The sequence below is a fragment of the Sander lucioperca genome, chromosome 19, assembly GCF_008315115.2.
Source record: "Sander lucioperca isolate FBNREF2018 chromosome 19, SLUC_FBN_1.2, whole genome shotgun sequence".
NCBI lineage: Eukaryota > Metazoa > Chordata > Actinopteri > Perciformes > Percidae > Sander > Sander lucioperca.
The window spans coordinates 16,633,806-16,654,117 of record NC_050191.1 but is presented as its reverse complement, the minus strand read 5'-3'; the positions used below and the strand labels follow the sequence as shown (position 1 = coordinate 16,654,117).

At 41.1% G+C, this 20,312-nt stretch overlaps 1 protein-coding gene across 5 annotated transcripts; it reads left to right on the top strand.

Moving 5' to 3' along the window:
• The first annotated feature begins 587 nt into the window (after window positions 1-587).
• Window positions 588-18,856, top strand: acp1 (acid phosphatase 1). Of its 5 annotated transcripts, XM_035995395.1 has the most exons (8): window positions 697-771; window positions 1,043-1,129; window positions 1,426-1,510; window positions 2,271-2,384; window positions 2,455-2,568; window positions 8,415-8,476; window positions 9,374-9,479; window positions 18,525-18,856. In XM_035995395.1, the coding sequence occupies exons 3-8, from the start codon at window positions 1,481-1,483 to the stop codon at window positions 18,600-18,602; spliced, it is 504 nt and encodes a 167-aa protein (XP_035851288.1). In that variant the 5' UTR covers window positions 697-771; window positions 1,043-1,129; window positions 1,426-1,480; the 3' UTR covers window positions 18,603-18,856. The 5 variants fall into 5 exon arrangements, with proteins under 5 accessions (XP_031177905.1, XP_031177907.1, XP_031177906.1 ...); XM_031322045.2 differs by lacking the exon at window positions 1,043-1,129 and having other exon boundaries at window positions 588-771; window positions 1,437-1,510; XM_035995396.1 differs by lacking the exon at window positions 2,271-2,384 and having other exon boundaries at window positions 702-771.
• The last annotated feature ends 1,456 nt before the right edge of the window (window positions 18,857-20,312 follow it).

The following is a 20,312-nucleotide window of genomic DNA, read 5'->3' as shown; positions in this document are numbered from 1 at the left end:
GCGGATATGAGAGCTTTCGCTGTATCCTAAGTACACACACACATGCTGGCTCGACGCACACACCAGCTGACAGTATACATCAGGCCACATATTACATAGGCTATGGCGAAAGCTCTGCGTGGAGCCTCCACAGAACTGTAAAACAAGCTCAAGTGGCCTGATGTTATACTTGTGCGCTGGTGTGTGCATCGAGCTGGCGACGACCAGCCACGCTGAGGTGGTACTAAAATCTGCAATGGAAAACGGACGCACGGTGTGTCGAGTCGAGGCGAGTAGAGTCGAGGCGAGTCGAGCAGGTACCATGTAATGGAAAAACGCCATTTGGAGCAGCTCCAGATTTTGTACTTGATGACATCACAAGTTTGTTATGGCAACACTTATTTACTTATTCCTTTGTCGCCTTTTGAAGGAGGATTATGACGGTAACAACTTTGTTTCTGGTTTTGAGAGAGACTAGCTCATGTTCACAAATATTGATTGAACTTCTCTAGGCCATAGAAATAACATATTGGATTTTTTTTTAATTTATATTTAGGTTGTATTCCCCTTTAATTTTGGGATTTCTCTAAAATTAAAACACATTTAGCACTTAAAAACAATGACTATCATATCTGCAGCATTTTCATAATACCTTAATAATCCACACGAGTTTTTCAAACTTCAAAACGTTTTGCTCAGGCACTAGTTGGCCACCACCTGCGGCGTCATATAGGACCCTTCAGAACAACATGGCGGCCACTGGTACGAAGTCGGTTTTGTTCGTTTGCTTGGGTAAGAGACATCATTTTACCACAAATAAGCTCATGTTATCTTCCTAGAGTTTGGCAGTATAAAACGAATATCACATACGATCAGAATACCATTTTTTTTATAGACTTTAGTAGTTTCTTTAGTTGTTGTTAGGTTTACTTAAGAGCGTCAGCTGAAATGTTTTAGCTAACAATAGCTAAGTCGCTGCGGTGAGCTTTTATATAAACCTTTTAGCCACTTTAATTAGTAAACTGGTAATTTAAAATGTAAAACAGTTTAGTGTGTTTTATAGAAACGCTGAGTAACGTTACAATACCTGGACGCGAGCAGTTTGGGTGACACAGCATCCCGGAAGTTCACCATGTCAGGTTGTGACAGGTCAGAGTCCGTCGTGAAAGTTGCTCGGTTATGACTCTCATACACAGTCTATTGGTTTGACTCTTACTTATCTGCAAAGTGTTTGTAGTAGTTGTTAATCCTGTCAACACTATGCCCTTGCAAAACGTATGTGGAACTTGACTGAACAAGTTCAGAAGTTGCAGTTAACGTTTGGTGTAATGATGTAGCACCATATATTTTGATACAGTGTATTCACTGGAAATTCAGTTCAAAAGCGTTGCAGTTTTTTTTTTTACATTTTTTTTTTTTAAACATGGCATTAAAGTTTGTCATGGTGTTTTGAACAGGGAATATTTGCAGATCCCCCATTGCTGAAGCAGTCTTTAGGAAGATGGCAACAGATGCTGGCGTTGTTGATAAGGTAATGTCATAATTAATGTATTATTACATCGTACAAAACAGTATTTATAATACAGGTCATTATAATTGGCCCAATATAACATATACTGACAATCTTCGGCTAATATATTTACAAAGAGAGCTTTTTCAAAATCACAATTATCAAATTAGCACCAGAAATAAAGCATTAAGCACATAGAAACTACATTTGTTGCAAATGAAATGTTCTGTATATTACTGCTTACCATTTTTCAAAGCATGCTTCCACTGTTAGTAACTGATATTGGTGGGAAACAGATACTGTAATTATTGGTGGCATATAATAATAAAAAAAAACACTATCCATGGAGATTTAGTAGGGTAATAATTACAAACTATATAAAAAAAAAAGAAGATATTTCTATACATCACCTGGTTATTGAGATATATATATATATATATATATATATATATATATATATATATATATATATATATATATATATATATATTGATATAAGAATGTCTAAACTGGAGTAAGATTACTGAAGTAGACTAGTTAATCATTTTTTAGGCCTAATAATACATAATAACCCAGCTGCAGCCTCTAAAGATCATGACTGAGGGCAGGATGTGTTTCAGAACATTTGTCCTAAATTCCGACTTTTCAGTCTCACTCCTGTCCTCAAGAGTACAACATTGTGCTGCAAATTCTGCATCACCTTCCACATACAGTATCTGACTGTACTTGAGAGTGAATCATTTTTGCTGTGTCATTGTTCCCCGTGCTCTGCTCTGCCTAGTGGAGGATAGACAGTGCTGCCACCTCCACCTATGAGATAGGAAACCCTCCAGACCACCGCGGTCAAGCCTGCATGAAGAGTCATGGCGTGTCCATGAAGCATGTGGCCAGGCAGGTACGACCCCCACTTATACATCTCTCTTAGCAGTAGCTAGCGCCCCCTTTTTTGTTCTCTGTTGTTGCAGTGGGTCATAGACAGTGGTGCCACATCTGACTGGAATATAGACAGCTCACCGGATGCCCGTGGTCTGGCCTGCCTAAGGAAGCATGGCATTGAGACGAGCCACAGGGCCCGACAGGTACAACAAGATGTCCCGTGGCTCCTTGCACCTCATTCACGTTTATGTTTATGTGTGTATGAATGATAATAGGGAATAAGTTTTACATTTTCAATTTCAGATTTTCCATTTAAGCCTCCTGTTTCATTAAAGATTTGTCTGCACGTACCAAAACGATCTTTTTCCCCCCCGTCTTCCCTGGCATTGTTTCAAGAATATTAGCGTCCAAACGGATCCATTTGTAAATGACTCAACATTCTACTTCATATTCCAGGCCTATAGGTGGCGCTGTTTCTGCTACAGAAATTCACCAAAAACGGCGAAGAAGAGACGGAGCATGCGCATAAAGCTTGCGCGCTGTATACAAACAGACAGTAGAAGAAGAAACCAAACACAAGAAGAAAATGACGAAAATGGCTAGTGCAAGGAAACCAGAAACTACACAAGCATGTAGTCCGCCATTGTTGTTGTTGTTGTTATGAGACGCGGGATAAGACGTCGAAGGCTAGAGGTCGAGGGGTGTGGCGATGACATCATCGATACGCAAGTATGCCACTTCGCCGTCCAAACGAAGACGCAAGGGCGGCGTTTTCGAATTTTTTCACCCTGGGACCAGGTTTCAAAAAAGTGCATCTTCAGGCAGTGCGTTTACAGGATTTGTTTGGACGATCGGCCAAAACCTGCGTTTACACCAAAAAGCGTTTCTGTGTGGATGGCCCCTAAATGAATCCTGCTACCCCCATCATAGATGAAAAGTTATTTAAACCCTGACTCTGGGATCAATTAATGGTGTAATAAAATTACTGGACAAATAATTTATAAACTAAAAAAGGTGCATTTTGTGTAAAGTTATTTTTTAACTGCGAGGGAAAAGTCGTACAAATACCATTACCAACACAACTGGTGTAAAGAAAACCTCTAATTTGAAAATACTAAGCGTGTTATCAATACGTAGTCAGACGATGGATGCTACAATTATGAACTGAAAGTGTCTGCTCTGTACAGCAGCAGCAAGTCACAGCACAGCATCAGGAGTCACATAGAGCGTAAGGAACGTTCACAGACAAGATGATGGCAGAGGGTTTTGTGTCAAAGTGAAAAGCACCTGTATGCAATATTTCTGATTTAAACACAATGCTAATAGGGAAACCTGATGACCTTTATGAGGCAATCTGTAAACTGTAAACTTTGGCAGCCATCTCACAGCTGGAATACTACAGAACACCGGCTCTGCAGTAGAAGCTTGACCGTAGAGGCCAGAGATCAAAGTAAGCGCTATACAGAACCAGCTCAAATTCACAACAAAAGAAGGGAGACCACACATAGTTAAGGATTAAATTAAAACCAATGTATTTAACCCAAATTAAATATCTACCTATAAATTGCAGGAACGTCTGTCTGTGTGTTATGCGCATATTTCTCGAACCTCGAACTTGACAGGTGTCTTGCTACGGGCACGATAAAGTGCAGTGCCAAGTTTGACGTTGTTTGGATTAGAAATGCAAAAGATATTGTTAAATATATATTGGTAAAAGAAGCACACATTGGCTTTTGCCGGTCTAGCTCCTGGCCACTCCCCCTCTCACACTGCACAGCGCAGGACCAGACACAGAGAGAGTCGAAGAAAGCAGCAGAGCTTTAGCAGCTAAAATGTAACATACACCTCAGACCCACAAAAATGTGCAAAGTGCCATGAGTCAGACGCTAATGTCTGATTACTCCACATTTTTATTGTGATATTTTGTGATTACATTCTGAATCTGCAACATTCTCGGTCAGGTAAATCAGTAAGTTAGTAGTAGGGTATACAGGGGAGTTGCATATGAAGTGGTTTGGGGTCCTTCTGTAAGTAATTTTGGGGTACAATTTGGTTTTGATGAATTCTACAAGCAGCAATACCACAGGCCAATCAATCAGCCCGTTCCAAACAGGCCCATTTTCAACAGGCACTGCACTAGTTACTATAAAATAGTATGAAACATGTATTTCAGTAGTTTCAGTAGTGTAGTAAGTGCATCTGTGAAGGTGAGTGTGTGTGGAAAACTAAACCGAACCCAAAAGACAAACCCAACCAAAAACAAACTCTGCTGGCTGTGTGGACAGAGAGATCATTTGAACTGCAACTCCAGCCCTTAAGTAGGAAGAGAAGGGCAATCAGGAAGAGTGGACTCAGGTGTGGCTCATCTTCCTGCCACGCCTCTGACACTCAGACTGTCTCTTAAACAGCTCACAGGGAAAATGACAAAAGCCACCCAGTGGGAGGGTCATCACAGTTGTCACAAGTTTATTAATCGGTGGTAAAATTTCCTCACCGTGGCATCCCCACACAACAATAGGGTTATGAGAACACATGTCTCATTCCAGACACCGGTTTAAACTTTGTCTTAAAATATGAACTGCAGCCAATCTAATGGCAGAGCAACTGCCCTCCACATTTCAGCTTTACTTCAGTTTTACTTAAACCACGATATTTCTACAGTGTAGTCATGGAAGAAAGGTGGCAAGCCACTTATTTTTTTTTTTGTTGTGTGTGTTTTTGCTCGTATTGAATACAGAAGTATCACTGAATAATGGCAACCAAAATGGCAGTTTTCATTATTTTACAGGTTTTCTGATATGAACTGACAGTTGTGCTATTATCTTGAACATATCTGTTATGTGTATTTGATTGTCTGTGAAAGTGAACCTGTTGGCCAGGCCTGTGCCTATACTGTTGTGTAAAATGATGGCACCTGTGAGTATGAAATATTGATGGAGCCAATCTAGCAGTTGTCATATCACGTGTTTCAAATCCTGAAACACAACAGAAATTGCAACAAGATGTTTTTCCATGTAGGACCTTAAGGCCTTATGCTGTGGTAGCTATCCTCTGTGTCCTTAAAACACTCTATTTATGTTTCCTTGAGAGAACTCGGGAGGTTGCATGAGATCTTCTGTCTCGTTGGTTTGTCTCTCTGCAAACTATTCAGTCAGACCCTCGTCTAATCTCCTCAAAGCGAGGATGGGGGGGCTCAACCCATGGCTTTAACCCAGCTAAATCCACACAATGAGCTTTGACAAGCTTTTGCTCTTTCCCTTTTTCCTTTATCACCCTTGAATTTCTATCACTGGCTTTTGCTCCCACACTCTATTTTCCTATATTCCTCTAAATGTTTTTACTTCTGAACTAAACTGAACTTCTGCGGCTGTGAGTATTAGCAGCCTGGGAGATGCTGGGAAACCACATCAACAAACATGTTTAATAAAGCAAACATGCTCTAAAGTAATCCATAACAAATTCTTTTCTTATCAGAAATTAACAACCCAACATTAGATTTATACAGCTGAAATTTAGATGTCATACTTATCAATGTGTTATCATTGAGTTGTTGCCAATTTTTTAACTATAACAAAAGCCAGAGACAGCCAAAGGTTGCTCTTTAGACTGTCATTTAATTTGTCATTTGATGTCATATATTACATAGATTATATAGACTCTTGAAACTTGATTTTCAAATATTTGGTAACTTTACTACAAGTCCCCCTATTTAGCATATATAAGCAGTATAAACACATTTAACAAATGGTTTATAACGCACTATAATCATGTATACTATAATTATGCAGATATAAGGACACTGAAGTGTTTAATGATGTAATATTTGTCAACAATTATAACTTCTATGGAGACATATTTCATTACAACTGTTTCCTACAGTCATTCATTATTTGTTTTACACCAGCCTTCACTTATGAATGCACACAAGAGTTATAGATGTTGACAAATAATAATACATTTTATTTATATAGTTTTTCATAATTCTCAGACACTTTACAATAAACAAGCACATTAAAAACAAGTAAAACTAACACTACCTTATAACTACATTAGACTGGGTCATAAACAATGTATTCGATGTGTATATACTGCCACCTCACATATATAGGAAATTATTGCCAAGTATTTTTAAGAACCGTTTTTTTTCTAAATAACTTATTTGAGGCAATATGCCTTTTTCACAGCTGACATTTTGACTTGTCATAGTATTAGTAAAAACACAGGTGTTACTAATATCTATGGCTTTGTTATATTCAAGTGTCCCAGTAAGCCGTGACAGTGAGTCAGCATGCAGGACCCAGTCGCCTTTTACTGATAAATTATACACAATTTTACAATATTGCCTCTTCACATTTTCTCAGGGGTTTATCTTCTGAACTTGTTATGTGTGTCTCCCTCCTCGTTCCTCATTTACAGTAACAGCCTCTCAGCTCACTCCCAGCCAGATATTTCAGAAATCAGAAAGCATTTTTTTCATTCACTGTTTCAGTTAGTGTGTGAGATGCAATTGAAGGTAGACATGAGCAGAGAGATCAACAGCTGCTGTGATTATCACCACCACCACTCTGTGTGTTCATATATATATATATATATATATATATATATATATATATTCAATTTTTATTATTTATAATGTATATATTTATTTATATTCAATTTTTTTTTTTTTTCATGCTGTTACATGAATGGTCACAGCTGTCTCTGTGAGAGAGCATCGCAGGAGTTTTATTCTTGTCTTCTGTTCCTCTTTTTTCATTTGGCTCCTGCTGCCCTTGCCTTGATCTTGGCATTCCTATAAACTGACTCTCAAAACTATTCAGGGTGCTGCCTGTTTTTTTTATTTCCGCTTGTTCCATTAAATCATCACCATCTGAGAACAGTAATCACTTTGCTAAACACCCCTCCATATGCTTGCACGTGTGCAGCTGCGATGCCTTTCACCAGTTACTTGTGAGTTCAGAATCATGTTAAAGTTGTTATCTTTAAGATTTCAGCCCTGGTTGATTTGGCAAAAGCTGTAGTTACCATAGTAACAGCAACTGGGGTTTAATACTACATCAAAAACTCCTTGAGCAGCTTTTTTGTTAGAAATATGGCATCAACATGCATCTTTTTACAGTGCAGCAGTGCAGTCATTTTAACAACGAATTCAGTTAATACTTTTTCATTTCATGCTGCACACGGTGCAAGCATTTTGCCACATAGCAGGTCACAGTAAAGTTGGTTACCTTGCTGAGGAGTTAGGTGTGCAAACAAACAAAACAACGTGTATGTTTACTTTCAGTGTTACTCCTCCAACAAATTATGTGTTTGAGGTTTAACAAATACATTTCTTTCCTCATTTCAAAACATTTTCAAAGCCAATTTTGTTAAGTCCTTCTGCACTAGAGGTAAAAAAAAAAACTCCACAGGAAACCCTTAAAATAGGGTTAAAAAAGCAAACAATAAACTTTGGCTTTAATTAAATAAAAACTTTAACAATGGATTACCTGCATGCCTCGTTTCCTGTAAATCCCTCGTTCCTGTGAAAGCAATTGGAATCCAGTGCAGGAATGGCACTGCTAACAATGAAAACTTCTATGTAGTGTGATAATAACAGAATGTAAATGCATTGTCTATCCCTGAAAAATTGCTGGCCATAAATATTATCAAAAACATTTTGTTTGATTTCATGAAAAATGTAAGGATTATAACTTTAAATGACCAAACTATCTTTATTGTTGTATTAGAAATGATTGATTTTTACTGCATGTCATTGAATCCTCTCTGAAGGTATAAACAAAAGCTTATACCATTGTTTGTTAATGCTTTGGGAAGAAGTTATTCCCATGGATGTCATTATAAGATTTATATAATCTGTTCATTATTAGAAGTATGTAACATAACACCTCTGCATATAGGATAAGATAGATGTTCCACCTCATATCTAAATTGCATAAAAAAAAAAGAAAATTACTTCATTTTTGGCGGTACCAATGAATTGTACAGTGTTCCCACACAGAACCAGAAGTAATACTTGTTTTGTCCTGTATTTCTCCTTTACTTCCAGGTAACCAAGGATGATTTCATGAGCTTTGACTACATTCTCTGCATGGATGAGAACAATTTAAGGTACGGTTATTTGAGATCGCAGCAGCAGTGTTTATTATTGCTGTGAATGTGGCTTGCAGAGTCGCTAAAAACACTGGTGTGATGTCTCACTTATTAATGGTTGCCTGGGATCAAAAACACACATTTGCATTGAAAAGGGTCATACTCGGTTGTCTACTGTCTTCATTAATTATATGTTCTACCCCTTTACATGCACATCAAAATGGTGGTAACATTGAGCTATAACTAACTAACATGCCTCCCTTTTAATTAGCAATATTCTTTCTTAAGCTCTTTCCAAAGGTCAGGGGGAGGGATATTTTTTGATACTTTGAACGTTTAGGGATCATTTTGAGATCACATGCCTATGGCAGATCTGATCTGTAAGCAGCTTACTGAGTTCTTTGGATGCCTCGTCTTTGCTCTTTGGGCAGGTTTTTTCACCCTTTCTCTCCCACATTATGTTTTTTTCTCCACAAATGTTAAGCTGACCAGACTAAGAAAATGAGACCCTGTCTTAGACAAAAGGAACTTTGTCCATGTTTAGTTTTCTTTTAACAGAACCTATCTCATTGTTGTCACTTTGAAATTGTTTATTAATTGTTTGACCTTTAGTTTTTCAATTGCATTGGTTTAAACTGTTCACTTTCTTTTCAGTTCATTTAAGCTTATACCATTGTTTGTTAGGGGGAGGTTAATCACTGTCACTGGATGTCATTGTCATGTGGTTGTTATATTCTGTCCATTATTGGAAGTTTTAACGTGGCAGCTTTGCATATAGGGTAAGAAAGATGTTCCACATCATATCTGAAAACACTGTATAATATTACTTGATTTTTATTCTGGTCTAGTGGTGACAGGTGACAGTGTTTTTTCTTCTGTTCTCCTGGAGTTACATGCTTGCTCTTGTCTTTACAGTGAGTTGAACAGGAAAGCCAAACTTGTGAAAAACCACCATTCAAAGATTGAGCTTCTTGGTTCATATGACCCACAGAAGCAGCTCATCATCGAAGACCCGTATTATGTAAGTGTTCAAGTAAATTCTCATGTTAAGAATTTTGAATCATAATTAAGATGATTCCTCCAATGTTAGATTGTAATGTTATATTATTATATACTGTACAGATGTGTGCAATATAGTTATAGTTTCTTTTAAGCTCCGCTGGGAGGGGCATTCACAATTGTGTTGTATTCATTGTAATATAATGACAAAAGCTTCTTATTTTATCCTAATGATCCCCATATTGGGTTAATATATTACTGGGGAAATCAGTGGTAATAGACTAAATAGACAATCTGGAGAAGAGATTGGAAACACAAAATGCATGTGTTGACACATTTGACACTGTTGTCATCAATTGTACATGTATTTGCAGAAAAGATAACGGTGTATATACCATCTCAATGTTAAGCAGTGTGGGTATACTTGATCAGAGCTAATTCTTGCGACCGCTTTGTAAATCGAGTGTTCATAGTTGCTCTGAATGGCTACACTGGAGGGCGGGGTTCAGACTCTACTGGAAGACATTCATAGTGTTGCACTCTAGCTAGCGAGAGAAGTTCTGTTCTTAATCCATTCTTAAAGTTTTGTTCATGGTAGCTGATTGAGAAAATTGTTTTTCAGGGCTTTTTAAACTAACCTTAAAACAGTTTGATTGTGCATAGTGACCTGTGTCTGTAAATAACAAAAAAATATAATATGTAATATTCTCTCACAACAAAACCGAGTTGACTAACGGTGAAATGACAGTACTGTTGGTTCTTTGTTAACTCAATTTATATAAATGGCTAAACATTAACCATAAATATGCTTTTGAACCCTTTGAGCCCAGTACTAGGGATAGACCAATTATCTGCCCTTTTTTTGGCAGTTTACAGATTATCTGTATCGCCGTTTTATTTGCCTGATAAAGTGAATTAAAGGGATACTTCACCGATTTAGCATTAAGCTTTGTATCAGTAGAAACCCGGTAGTATTTTTGAATGACCGTGCTTCCCTCCCTCATGTCCCCCTGAGACGAGAGATCTCTGTATTGTGGGTCTGGAAAAAAGCCTCTTATGACGCAAAAATCGTTATTTTGCGTCATAAGAGGCTTTTTTGCCCAGAGCCTATGGACTGCAGTCCAACTTCAGCATATTTCCAACCCGTCCATAGGGGGTTGGACTCCGGCATTCTCCGAAATTTTACGAAACAAAACGAGTGCCAGCCATCTTAAATCCTCGCGTAGCTTAGTGGCTTCTCAGCATCAAAACTTTAGATAGATAGATTTATTCATCCCGAAGGAAATTTTAGAACAACAATTATGTGCATTCAAACTACAGCACACGTGTACCAACGGGATACATTGGTACAGATCGGAGAATATGCAGGACACTTTATTACGGACGGAATACTCGACACAGCTTCGCCCGCCGGCTATGGAGACTAGCGGTGCTGCTCGAAGCCTCTGGCCGGTAAAGGGACATCATCAGCAGGGGACGTTGAACGAGTTTGCGGGTGGAAAACTAACGTTAGCCGGCCACCTATTCCATCAATCCTGCTTGCAAGTGTCTGCTCATTAGACAACAAACTGGACTACATCCAACTTCAACAAAACTCCCAACGCAAGTTCAGAGACTGCTGTGTTTTTGTTGTTGTGGAAACATTGCTGAACAACAGCTATCGCCGGGTAAGACTAGTGGAGGTGGGCTGTGTTAACACGGACTGCCTGGTGCAGAAATGGGGGTGCTTGTATCCAACTAACTGCTAACTGTTGGTGGAGTTTGTGACTGTCAAATGCCGACCATTCTACATTACACGCAAATTTGTATACTCGGTGATACAGCCCACCAGGCGCTAATGCTAGTAGCTAGCCATGTGTTAGCTGAACTTTACGGAGCATATCATGTGTGTGCACTAAATGCAGCCTGTTTCGTATGTCGTTTTTATATAATGTCGTTTTCATATATTTTAATTGTGTAACCACTTGACCACGTGTCTGTCCCTCTGCTTCGGTTTCACTCACCACTGAGTCTGACTTATGTCCCGCCCACAACACTATCTGACTATCTTTTACTTTGGATTATGTTGAACGTTTCTAATTTATTATATCATTTCTTAAAGCATTTAAACAAAGTTTTGTGTTGGAGTTTGTAACATTCCAAAATCTTTATTTTGACTTATGCATTTTGGTTCCAAATACCGGTTATCAGTTTCATTAACTACTAATAATCGGTATCAGCCTTGAAAAACCAGTATCGGTCAATCCTTACCTAAACTTACCAAAATCACAACACTCAGATCCACGAACCTGTGTCAAGGCAGAATCGCGACACACCCCTTCCAACAGAGGTGTAATGTTACAAATGGCCGCTGTTCTGACTCGGGTGCCTGAGTCTGTTTCCCGACGGTTCAGTAAACTGCCGTTAGCGTCCTTAGCACCGGAGTTAAGTGCTGACCTGGTTTGGATTACTGTAATGAATGTGGCTGGCGGCTAGCTGGCTGGGGGCTGTCTGTGGATGTGTCCCCGGGCCGGGGCTGTTGTCAACTCTCATCCCGACTGAAGCCTGGCAGCGCCGGGAGAGTGAGGCAGGCAGACAGACAGTGGTGTGCGAGCTGGCTAAATTACCATTAGATTAGTCGTCTATGTGTACAGTTAACGTTACTGATGAATTTGTGGGTTAGCCCAGAGTTGTTAACCTTGGTCAAAATAATCATACTAAAAATAACTGAGCATGTTGAACGATGTCGTAATCTTATGTTACCCACCAAGAATTAGCTAACGTTATAGACCATGCATTAGCATTAGCTACTTGTCAACCAGCACCTTTACAGTAGGCACCAAAGCACTTTTCCTTTTTGGTCCCCCTACAGGTTGGAGGCGGAATTGTCCATTACTGTTATCATTACCATTATTCTTATGTCTCATTCGAACGAGTTGATGAACCACTGAAACGATTTTGGAAACATTATTTTAAGGTACAAAAGAATCTTTGGTGTTGGACCGATCGATATTGAAATCAATCAATATCAATAAATAAGGTCTCTATTGTATTACTGCAAAGTGGCATGTAATCAATGACAAAACGATGCCCTGTGGCAAAAAAAAAGTTGTATTATGTTTACTGAGTAAACGTAATTACCCCCCCACCAAAAAAAATAAATAATAAAAAATAATGCAGCTCAAAAAGTACTAATTTCCTGAGTGGCTTTGATGGAAGATGTGTAGCCAAAGCTCTGTTGGCCCTATGATAATGTATGTGTGTCCAACTGCAGTTACATTATGTGGAACCCTAAAAGAGTCATCAAATAATCAGTGATGTGGAGGTTGTGGTGGACAACAGTTGATGGGACTGTAGTCAGTTATAATTTATCTCAGATTTTGGCTTTGAACACCACTTTTATTTATGTGGCGATCAGCACAAGTGTGTCTACTGGTAGCTTTTTGCCAGAAAAAGGGGCGATTGAATGTTCTTTACAGTCGATGTGGTTTGGATACTTGACAGTATTGAATTGTGGTCCCTCGCCACATGGCAAGACAGCAAAGTGAGCAAAGAGGAGCCAGATCACTATTAATGTGTCAAGATAAATGGAGACAGATGTTTTCTCGTCCATATAGTGTGATAGTGTCATTACTACACATAATTGACTGTTTAATTCATAATTTATGATTAAACACTTTTAAATTTAGCTTTAAAGGCCCTGAATACCTACCAACCACAATTTGACTACTTATCGTGGCTGTCATTTAGATGCTAGTGGCATGGCTATAAGGATGGCACCATTTTAAGCCAGACTGAAATATCTTGACAACTATTGGATGGATTGTCATGAAATTTTATATATATATATATATATATATTTTAAGTTGTACAGAGGGTTCATTTTAACGACTATGATGATATCCTTCTTATCCTATCATCGAGTGCCACCACGAGGTTGACATTTTTGGTTGTTATTGACATATCTTGACAACTGTTGAATGGATTTGTTTGGAATTTGGTTCAGTCACCCATGTTCCCCAGAGGATGAATTGTAATGACTTTGGTCTTCTGACTTCTTATCTAGCACCATCAACAGGTCAACATTTTAGTACATTGGTTTATGATCAAATACTTGCAAAACTAATGACATTGTGACATAATGACCAGCATTAGCTGTAATTTGTGTTGCTAACAGGCTATTCTGGATCAGCGGTGATTCATTTACCGGATCTGATATTCTTCAAATTCACAAAAAAAGGGACACGCTACTTATGCCTGAAATGGTAACATAAAAACAATTGCATGTTTTGGTGTTTTTATTAAATAATTTGTTTCAACATACAAAGTCAGGTTGGAACAGAAAGTGAACCCTTGTTTTTAGTAAGTTTTACAGCAGTAAAATCAAAACCAAATGTTTTCTGCATGTAACGGTCACATCTCCACATTGGCCAAGAGGAATTTTAGGCCATTTCCCCTTACAAAAGGTTTAACTATATTGATATTTCAGGAATGTCTTGACCATGAATGGCTCTCTTCAATTCATTTGACCCTAATCATTCTGAAACATTATTTTTCTTATATCTTAAGACATTTTGTAGTTTATATTTCACTGTGTTTATGGGAATATAACTTCCAACTTCCCAACTTCTATTAAGCATTAGATGACACTTCCTCTTAAACGACTACCGATCATGGTGATCTCTACTCCATGCTTCAGTTTAAGGATGATGTTAAGGCTATTTGTTTTGTATTACTCCAAGTGTAAGCTGTTTCTGCAACAAAATATAATATTTTATTTTCACAGAATATTGTCCCAGTAACATAATAGAGCATTCACATTTACAGGTCAATTGTGAAGGGGTTCCCACACTATTTCCTATTTGAATTTTTGATATTGAGATTTAATAAATATGCCAATTAGGAAAATGAGTTACGAATTGTAACTCCAGATTCTATGAGTATAGGCGTAGCCCTCTAAGAGCTGTTGCTATTGGGTTTATCCCTTTTGCGCATGCACAGTCGTGAAGATTTTCTTTCCCGCCCTTGCGTCCAGCACGGGCCCCAACTACGTCCGCAGATACTGTATATAACATGAGTGGACCCGTTCATCTCCCAACATCAGCATTTTCTTCAGCCATTGTTAGTGGAGCAGGTGGCCCGACTCTTAGAGGGCTTTGCCTATACTCATAGAATCTGGATTTACAATTCGTAACTATCGTTCTATTTCGTATAGGCTTCGGCCTCTAAGAGCTGTTGCTATTGGGTTAGGGCGAAGCTGATGTAGTCAATGCCACCTGCGACACAAGGTCCACAAGCGGGACATAGACCAACTCCTCTCCTAATTGGACTGACAGGTCAATGTATCAAATAATATATTATTTTAATTTTTAATAAAAACCCTGTCATGATTATTAATTGGCCTAATACTTGATGTCATGATTGTGGAAGTGCATTATTGGTGATAATTGTTATGATTAATATTTGTTATGATAATTAATAATTATGGAGTACTCACATTCCTCTCTGCCACAAGTGCAGGAGGGATGGAGACCGCAGGCAAAACACACCTGCAGCAGGGTATCATCTGTCGTTGAGTGTGGATAGGACCGAGTGGGTCATGGAGGACTCGGACATATCACGCAGATAGAAACGGATGAATGAGCATGGGGATTCCCAGGAGGCCGCTGCGCAGATGTCGGCTACAGCCATGCCCTTAAAAAGGGCTGCAGACGCTGACAGCGCTCTCGTAGAATGCGCTTGGATGCCCTGAGGGGGCTCCGCCCCTTCTGTACTGTAAGCCTGAGTGATAGCTTCGCATAGCCAGTGTGAAAGATGCTGTTTTGAAAGGGCCGCGCCTCAGGAGTGCTCTCTGTAGTGCACGAACAGCAGCTGTGTTTGCCTGATGTCTGCCGTGCGTAAAACGTACTGTGATAACGCGTGCACCGGGCACAGCCGGCGGAAAGCCTCGAGGGAAAACACCCGTGACCGAAAAGAGCTTAAGACTTTCGGCATGAATGAAGGGTTTGGCTGTAAGGTGGCTGCGCTCCCGTCCCCTCTAATAGAGAGGCAGGACGGTGAAACCGACAGCGCGCATAATTCACTCACCCTCTTAGCTGTCGTCAGAGCAAGGAGAAGCGCCGTTTTCAGTGACAACAACCTAAGAGAGGCTTGTGCCAAAGGTTCGAAAGGGGGTTTCCCCAGAGCTCGAAGCACCAAGGATAGGTCCGACTGGGGTGTGAGAGAGCGTACAGCGGGCTTCTGTCGCCTGACCCCCTTCAAAAAAACGTTTCACCAGTGGGTGCGCAAAAACCGACCTCTCTCCATAGCTTTCGTGGCAGGATGAAATGGCCGCCGCGTAGGCTTTGACTGTAAACTGAACCAAATCGTTATCCACTAATGTTTGGAGTTAAGTTAACACGAGGGACAGGGGGCACGATGTGGGCTCTGCACCTTTTTCCACACACCAGCGTTGGAAAGCAGACCACCGCCCTGCGTAACATGCCGTAGTAAAGGGGGCTCTGGCCCCTTGGATAGTGCGCACAACGGCAGGGGGCAAGCCTAATTTCTCCAGGCAATCCCGCTCAGCGGCGGCGGGAGGAGCGTCTGCGCGGTGCCGCTTATTTTGAGCGGGCGCTCACTCCTGCTGCCTACACAACGAGAGAGTGGAGGGACTCTGTGTGCAGCGGAGGGCCAGTGTATGCTTGTGTGGGGAACGACTGTTTGTTTGTCAGCATGATGTTCAATGGGAACAAAGGCTGCTTGGTTGAGGGGAAACTGCTCTTTAGATACAGGGAAGTGGCCCTTAAAAGGGCCGTTGTGGTTTCCGCTCTCAACTGGAGTGAAACAAACATTCCCCGCGCCCCGTCATTGCCAGTGTCGCCGCTGCTTGCGGGATGGCTCGGGGGGCGGGTTAGACCAGATGGGAGCCGCCCGCATGGTTTTCCGGCCCTGTGGAGCCTGCCGACTAGGTGGAGCAGGCTGCCGCTGCGGGGAAGGAAGGCGGGGCGGAGGAGCAGAGGCTAAGGTCCCGGAAGAAGCAGCCACAGCAGTGGCTGCGGGGCGTCTCCTTTTAGGGCGTTTGTCGTGGTGCCAGCGCTGTGGTGGGGGTGCCGCTCTCCATGAACCGAGCCTCCGTAGTCTCTCTGCCTCCTCGGTTGCTTGGCTCATATGGGACGTGGCCGTCTGTAGGCGGGGCCCAAATAGCCCATTGGGAACTATGGGGCCGTCCAGGAGCTCACGTCTCACCTCCGCGGGTAGCTGTGACATGTGGAGCCAGATGTTGTGCTGGGCCACAGTCTGCCACGCCATGATCCGAGACAACGCCACCGTGGATGCCGTCGTCAGAGTGAGGATGGCGGTCATAGCCTTGCCAATCTCCGTGGCTATAGTGGTGGCCATGGCGGAGACAGCAGAAGCTAGCAAGGCGATATTATTCTGTGCCGCGAGGCCCTGGGCTGCAGTCTGGTGCGAGTGGTCAGTAATCTGCGCACATACTTGGTCTCGGGGGGACGGAGGTGCCCGAAGAAGGTGGCTCTCGGAAGCAGGATGGACGCCAAGCGCTGCTCTAGAGGTGGGATCGAAGGAAAACCCGCCTCCATGTCGCCGTGAACCCGGGTAAAAGGTGATTAGCGGGAAACCGGAGCCTTCCGGGCTGGGAAAACGCCTCCTCCACAAATGGCCGAAGCTCCGAGAAGCGTGGCCACAGCGGGGCTCGTTTGGACGGCGGCTCCTGTGTATAAACCTCTCCACTCAGGAGGCCGCGAGCAGGGGCTGGGAGTTCCGCCAGCATCGCTATGCCTCTTAGGTCCGCCGCTTTCTTGATGATGTCCAGCAGGTCCAAGAAGAGAGCTTTGGCGGTCGAGAGTGGAGCCGCCTGTGGCAGAGGGGAAGATTGCCCCTGGCTGCTCCGGGGACGGGGAGAGCCGCAGAGGGAGGGTGTCGATCCCCGTCTCGAGGTCCATTCTCCCCAGGGGGGAAGAGGGAAAACGTAAGAGAGAACCATCCTCTGGGGGAAATCAAGTCATCGGACTCGAGCCTGTCGAAGGAGTCCTCTCCCGGCGGGTCCAGGGTGTCATGTTGCCGGTCTGCCCAGCTGCCATCCCCCTCACCGACGACCTGAAGCGCCAGAGCGGCGTCCGCCCGCCGCTTTAGCTCTTTAGAAGGCAGGCGGACTCAAAGCGGGCAGGAGGCCGGAGAGGAGAGCGCCGCCTTGGCGTGATCGGAGCCAAGGCAGGACTCGCACCAGGGGTGGAGATCCTCCGGCAGGATATAGCCGGTCTGGCAGCCGGGGCAGAGGCGGACACCGCTGGAGTTAGAAGTCTTCATTCAGCTAGCGCTGAAGAAAAACTGGGAGATGAACAACGGGTCCACTCATGTTATATACAGTATCTGCAGACGTAGCTTGTGGACCTTGTGTCGCAGGTGGCATTGACTACATCAGGTTCGCCCTAACCCAATAGTGACAGCTCTTAGAGGGCGAAGCCTATACAAAATGGAACAATTATTTGAGTGTTATTAGTTTACATAGTGTGTTTATCTATTACAGTGACTTAAATTATCACATTTTATTGCTAAATTGTGCATACATGTAGTTAATTCCAAAGGGTTCACGTTATCCTTCTTGACAGTTTACATCTTCTGCATCATAAAACAGTAAAGATAATTTAATATGCCTTATTATAGTGACTTTGATGAAGATCAGACTACATTTTGTGGATGAATTGTGCATGAATGTAGGTAGTTCCAAAAGATCCACTTTCTTTCTCATGGCACTGTATTTCTCCCTGAGGAAGTGCTATTTATCCAAATTTGAGTTTGGTGCTTAAGCTCACACTAAGTGTACAGTTGAAGCCAGGTGACATCAGTCTGGGATCTGATTCCTTCGCCACAACAACAATTTTGCACTCAGAAGGGGAGCTGAAAATATAGTAATTATTAAGTAAAAAAAACTGACCACAGAACAGGCCCTACATATCTGCTACAGCTGTATTTGATATTTGTTTAGTTGCACCCCAAAACAGATCTAACAGATGTATGTAATGATTCAGCTATCAGTACTTGGCTGAAACATATTTTAATTTCTCTTTTTTTCTGTTTTATTTCTCAGGGGAGTGACAAAGACTTTGAAAAGGTGTACGAACAGTGTGTACGTTGCTGCAAAGCATTCCTGGAGATGAACTCTTAACATCTGACCTTAAACAATCTTTGCTGAAGCTTTTGGATTACCATGAAAAATGTACCAAAAATGCTTTGAGTGTTTCACACAAGCACTCATCACTATAACCCTCTTGTTGATGTCACATTTGTTTTTTTGAAACACATTTGTTTCAGTGTAGTAAATGTTATACAAACCACATATTGTGTACATTTAGAAAGATGCTGCATGGACAAGTTTGTAGACTGTAAATCCAAGTGATTAATAAAATAGATAAATGAGTATGACTGTCAGAGACTTATTTTTACACACAAATCATTAATCTTTACATTTTGAATATGTTAAAGCATTTATATGAATGAAGATATCCTGCAGACCATAATGCATGACTGGACATCTCTGAGGTTTACAGGTCAAAGGCTGACACGCTTCAAAAGTAATGCTAGCCTAAATGCTAATCTTCCTGGATGTTTTGTTAGACAGGTTGTTTTCTTTATACTGCTTGTTCGGTATACAGCTCCTTAATTCTGACCTATTACCCCAAGATATCCTTAGATGTAACGTATATCTCATAAGTATTTAAAAACGGAAATAGGAAAACAGGATCTGTTTTCACTCATTTCCCATTAATGTAACATTCAACTCCTCTTCATACACAAAAGTTATCCAGCTGTGCGCCAACCAACACTTACTGGTGGTAAACCCATGATAGCCAATACAAATTGCATTCAGTGTGATTCATCTCCACACAGTGAAGTTGTGGTTCACCCTAGTGAGTGATAGATCATTGAGAAAGGGCTGTAAATCATTAAACAAAGGTGGAGTCAAAGGTTTGATGAACCAACTGGTGACTGGAGGGTTTCCAATTGTTGAATAATTTAGTGTTAGGGTGTTTTCCTTAAAGTCATAGGGCCTTATCTATGACGGAACTTGCATGTGAAGCAAAGATGGAATGCGTCTTGGCAGATGTATCTATTTTCTGGTCTTGGTGAGTTGTGTGTGTCTTAGTCACACAATGTGGTCCAATCTGAGCTTTATTTAGTACTGAAATCAAGCACAAAGTAGTTGCTAGTTAATATTTCATACCAAACCTGTACGAATCCACTCCGGTACAAGCAAATTATGGCTACGAAGTTCAGTTAAAGGAATAGTTTGACATTTGGGAAATATGACTATTAGCTTTCTTGCAGAGAGTTAGATGACAAAGATTGATACCACTCACATATGTACGCTAAATATGCCAAATAAACATTCACAAGCCGGTTTGCTTATCTTAAAGACTGTAAGCAGGGGGAAGTCAGTAGCCCTGCTGTGTCTCACGGCAACAAAATGTGCCTACCAGCACCTCTAAAGCTCACTAATTGGCACGTTAAATCTTTTTTAATCCATACATAAACCAGGATCTTAAAACTACAACTTAAACTATCAACAATGTTCTATTTTTTTGGTATGAAGTACTTCCAGTGAAAGTGTTCTAGTGTGAGGTCTATGGATTGTATGAGTTATCAGGATATTGTTTTTGGAAAGGGAGTTTTTTTAAACATTCATCATTTCTTTTTGGTTAAAAAAAAGAAACCAGAAAGGAAAAACAGGGAACCCCACCAGTCAACCACCAGGATGTACCTAAATGACACAAATCTCAAAACTTAAAACAAGTTCAATGGAGTCAAGTGAGAAAATAAGTTGTTTTATAATTTGGTGAACTGTCCATATTTTAAAGGAGCTTATTTCCCAGTATGA

Coding starts and splice junctions, on each gene's coding strand:
- acp1 (XM_031322045.2), top strand. CDS start 729: ATGGCGGCCACTGGTACGAAGTCGGTTTTGTTCGTTTGCTTGG. Junction 2,569..8,414: donor CGAGCCACAGGGCCCGACAG/GTACAACAAGAT, acceptor CTTTACTTCCAG/GTAACCAAGGATGATTTCAT. Junction 9,480..18,524: donor TCATCGAAGACCCGTATTAT/GTAAGTGTTCAA, acceptor TTTATTTCTCAG/GGGAGTGACAAAGACTTTGA.